Source organism: Colobus angolensis, unplaced genomic scaffold (assembly GCF_000951035.1).
Source record: "Colobus angolensis palliatus isolate OR3802 unplaced genomic scaffold, Cang.pa_1.0 Scaffold6698, whole genome shotgun sequence".
Taxonomy (NCBI): Eukaryota; Metazoa; Chordata; class Mammalia; order Primates; family Cercopithecidae; genus Colobus; species Colobus angolensis.
Window position 1 is genome coordinate 670 of NW_012120374.1, and position 4,737 is coordinate 5,406.

A 4,737-nucleotide genomic window follows, 5' to 3' on the forward strand; every position below is an offset into this window, starting at 1 on the left:
TTAAATCTCCAGAAAAAGGGACTGCTGCTGTCGCAAAACGAAATCACCAAAAAAATACGGTTTAAGGTCTTAGTTGGAGGACTACTGTAAAGAAAAAATCTTTTAAGCATTTTAGTTGCTTAGTTAATATGCAAAGTTAAATCAAAAGTCAATTTTCTGGCTGGGCACAGTGGGTCATACCTATAATCCCAGCACTCTGGGAGGATCCATTGAGCACAGGAGATTGCAACCTGTCTGGGCAATACACCAAGACCTCAGCTCTACTTAAAAAAAAAAAAAAGGGCTGAGCACGGTGGCTTCTGTTTGTAATCCCAGCACTTTAGGAGGCCCAGGTGGGGGAATCACTTGAGGTCAAGAGTTTGAGACCAGCCAGGCCAACATGGTGAAATCCTGCCTCTACTAAAAATACAAAAATTAGTGGAGTGTGGTGGCATGCACCTGTAACCCCAGCTACTTGGGAGGCTGAGGCAGGAGACTCACTTGAACCCGGGAGGCAGAGGCTGCTATGAGCCAAGACTGCGCCACTGCACATCTTGCCTGGGCAACAGAGTGAGACTCTGTCTCAAAAAGAAGAGCTGGCCATCATGGCACATGCCTGTAGTCCTAGCTACGGCAGGCTGAGGTGGGAGGATCCCTTGAGCCGGGGCAGTAAAAGCTGCAATAAGCCAGATTGTGCCACCGCACTCTAGCCTGGGTAACAGAATGAGACTGTCTCCAAAAAAAAAAAAAAGTCAATTGTCTGCCATACCTATTTTACATAAGTTTGTGCACACAACACATATACATGTGTATGTTTTTGTGAAATCGTGCGAGTCACTTTCAATTAAATCCTCTCTTAGTGTTTTGTATGAATATTACATTGCAAATATTAAAAATTTAATATAAAAAATATTAAAGCTTACTAAAAGGAAGCTTGAAATTAAAAAGTTTCACCCAAACTAAAATGTGAGAGAAGAGGGAGACCAATAGTTATGAAAGCTTGGGCCAGGTGTGGGTGCTGCTCACGCCTATAATCCCAGAACTTTGGGAGGCTGAAGGAGGATCGCTTGAGCCCAGGAGTTCCAGACTAGCTTGGGCAAAATAGTGAGACCCCTGTCTCAACCAAAAAAAAAAAAAAAAAATTAGCCAGGTTTGGTGGCACATGTCCGTGGTCCCAGCTACTTTGGAGGCTGAGGTGAGAGGCTTGCTTGGGCCTGGGAGGTCAAGGTTGCAGTGAGCTGTGATTGTGTCACTGCACTCCAGCCTGGGTGATAGAGCAAGACTCTGTCTCAAAAAAAAAAAAAAAAAAAAAGGTTATGAAAACTTGAGATAACAGGCAATTTTAATTTTAGAAGTCCAGAGTTTAGCACTGAACAGTCATGGCAAATTTCTACATAATGGAAAATTAAAAAAGCAGTCCTACTCACCAGATGAGCCATAATGCTCAATTTGTGCAGTGAGGGCTGCCGGTTGAATAGCACCACATCTCCATCAATGAGGTGCCTCTCTACGATGTCACCATACTTGAGCTCTTGAGCCATCTTTTCTCGATTCCCATATTTCAAAAACCTGAATGTGCAACAATAAACATAATCTGTGAAAACAAAGCTCTCTCATCAAGTTTCTCCCTCTTTAGATCAGGATTCAATGTTTAATATGTTATTTCATCAAATCTAAGACGCCTCTGTTTTAACGTCATCTAGTTTTACATGCCAAGAAAAAAGCTCCCTATTAAACTATGACAGGGTGGGCGAGGTGACTCACTCTTGTAATCTCAGCACTTTGGGAGGCTGAGATGGGTGGATTGCTTGATCCCAAGAGATAGAAACCAGACTGGGCAATATGGTGAGACCCTGTCTCTACAAAAAATACAAAAATTAGCCAAGCGTGGTGGGGTGTGTGTGCCTGTAATCTCATCTAGTTGGGAGGCTAAGGTGGGAGAATCACCTGAGCATAGGAGGTGGAGACTGCAGTGAGCCACGATTGTGCCATTGCACTCCAGCCTGAGTGACAGAGTAAGACCTCATCAAAAAACAAAAACAAAAACAAAAAGCTATGATAAATTGATCTTAAGATATATCCTGCAGGGCGCGGTGGCTCATGCCTGTAATCTCAGCACTTTGGGAGGCTAAGGCAGGTGGATCACAAGGTCAGGAGTTCCAGACCAGCCTGGCCAACATGATGAAACCCCGTCTCTACTAAGAATACAAAAACTAGCTGGGCGTGGTGGTGGGTGCCTGTAATCCCAGCTACTCAGGAGGCTGAGGCAGGAGAATCACTTGAACCCAGGGGGTGGAGGTTGCAGTGAGCCAAGATTGTGCCACTGCACTCTAGCCTGGGCAATAGAGTGAGATTCAGTCTCAAAAAAAAAAAAAAAAGTACTAGCTGGTCATAGGGCCCTGTAATCTCAGTGACTTTCAGTGACTTGGGAGACTAAGGTGGGATGATCACTTGAGGCTGGGAGTTCAAGACCAGCCTGGGCAACATACTGAGAATCCTGTCTCTAAAAAAATTTTTTAAAAATTAGTTGGGCATAGTGGTGTGCACCTGCAGTCCTAGCTACTCGGGAGGCTGAGGTATAAGAATGGCTTGAGCCCAGGAGTTTGAGGTTACCGTAAACTATGAACACACCACTGCACTTCGGCCTGGGTGACAGAGCGAGAGTCTGTTTCTTGAAAAAAGAAAAAAAAAGCCTTTCTCGGCATGCAGTAATAGCCTTAAAATGTTCAAATGCTTTGACTCAGTGATTGTAAGGTTTTAAGAATAAAAACCTATTCCAAGGATATTAACTAGGGGTAATGTTTACCATTCAGTTAGTTTAAAATATGAGGTATGAACCAACATAGAAAAGTGTCTTAAGTTTTTTTTCTTTTCCTTTTTTAAGACAGGGCTGGGAGTTCAAGACCAGCCTGGGCAACAAACTGAGAATCCCATCTCTAAAAAAATTGTTTGAGAATTTTTCACCAGGCTGGAGCGCACTGGCGGCGTGATCTTGGCTCACAACCTCCACCTCACATGCTCAAGCAATCCTTCTACCTCAGTTTCCCCAGTAGCTGGGACCACAGGTGCCTGTGACCACTCCTGACTACTTTTTTGTATTTTTGGTAGAAACAAGGTTTTCACTGTGTTGCCCAGGTTGGGTCTTGAACTCCTGGGCTCAGATGATCTACCTGCCTTGGCCTCCCTAAGTGTTGGCATTACAGGCGTTAGCCACCACGCTCGGTCAAGATGTTATTACTTGCAAAAAAGCACTGCAAAAAAGTATAGCATATATATGAGTATATACACACGAAGCCAGAAACAACTGTGGCTGCAGATGGTTTAGAGAACATATACCACCATATATGTATAAAACAAACTGGGAAGACGCGTACACTCATAGAAATTAAACTGTAGGTCGAGTGGGTTACTGGGGACTTTCTACTGCCTGTTGTTTGCAATACCAAAATATAATGTAAAAGACTGAATTTAAAACAAAGAATTGAGCAGCTGAGTGGTCACTTACCTTCTCAGGAAAAGTTAGAATTTTGGCCACATGAACTGGCACAGCTACCTCATCAATCCGGAGGTTGGGGTCGGGTGAGATGACTGTTCTGCCAGAAAAATCCACTCTCTTTCCTGAGAGATTTCCTCTAAATCGACCTAAATAGCCAAAAACATGTCATAGGTCCCCATGGCATACCATGTGCTGATGGGAATAATAAGAACAGAGAGACTGAGGAAAGCCTGTGACCTCCAACCAGAGAAGCTGGACAGACATTCTACGAAAATGAACCAAAGAGAGCAGGCCGGCTTCTGCACATCTCCTGGGAAACCTACCCTGTTTTCCCTTCAGGCGTTGGACGAAGCCTCTGGTCCACTTCTTCGGTGCCATGTTGAGGGGAATACCCGAGAGCTCACTGTTAATGTAGAGGGCACACTGCAGCTGCAGGAAATCCCAGTCCTCCATGATCATCTGGGTCTTGGCTCCTGAGATCCGATGCTAAAACCAGCACAGCCCGAACAGACACAAACCTGGTCAGTTTGAGTTTTCTCACATTTTCTTGACCAGAAGTTCTTGGATAGATATACTATGAAACTTACAAGCTAATGTGAGGCACTGACCTTTTTAATAACATCGTTTAGGAAAATGATTTCTGTCAATTTCATTGTCAGATCATCTTCATTGGTGCCAGACTTCAAATCACTCACAACAGAGGGTCTGATACACAAAGGAGGCACCAAAAGTCGTGTGAGAATCAAATCAGACGGCTTTCCGGCTTCTGGGTTCATCAGAAGTAGAGGAACATCTTCAGCTGGGATTCGTTTAAATAAATTCAGAACTACTAAGGGATTCAAGTTTTCCTATGGAAACGAAGAAAGGAAGAAATGGAGATACTATATTAGTTTTCCATAGCTTCAGCAAGGTCTTCCTTCACCATGTTTTCTAACCTATCTGTCACTTAAGATAAGTGACAACAGAGATTTCTATGGATGACATGCTATGCTGCAAGAGCCTTAAAAATGTGTATGTCTTTTATTTCAATTTTTCAAGCCAAAAATTCCACTTGTCATAATTATTCCCAAGGGTGTAACTTCAGAAATGAACACAAAAATTTAGCTACAAGAATGCTCACAAAAGCTGTTTTTTTGGTTGTTATTTTTTATCCATGTGAGAGAATAGGAAGGTAATAAAAACTGTTCTTTTTTTTTTTTGAGATGGAGTCTCGCTCTGTCGCCCAGGCTGGAGTGCAGTGGCCGGATCTCAGCTCACTGCAA

At 43.3% G+C, this 4,737-nt stretch overlaps 1 protein-coding gene across 1 annotated transcript; it reads right to left on the minus strand.

The window, feature by feature from the left end:
• Nucleotides 1-1,406: 1,406 nt before the first annotated feature.
• On the minus strand, nt 1,407-4,323 carry LOC105500456 (DNA-directed RNA polymerase III subunit RPC1-like; the record flags this gene model as incomplete). Its single annotated transcript, XM_011925957.1, has 4 exons — nt 1,407-1,548; nt 3,423-3,621; nt 3,799-3,961; nt 4,084-4,323. Coding segments are annotated over 4 exons (744 nt in total), but the record flags the coding sequence as incomplete, so codon positions are not given.
• Nucleotides 4,324-4,737: the final 414 nt, after the last annotated feature.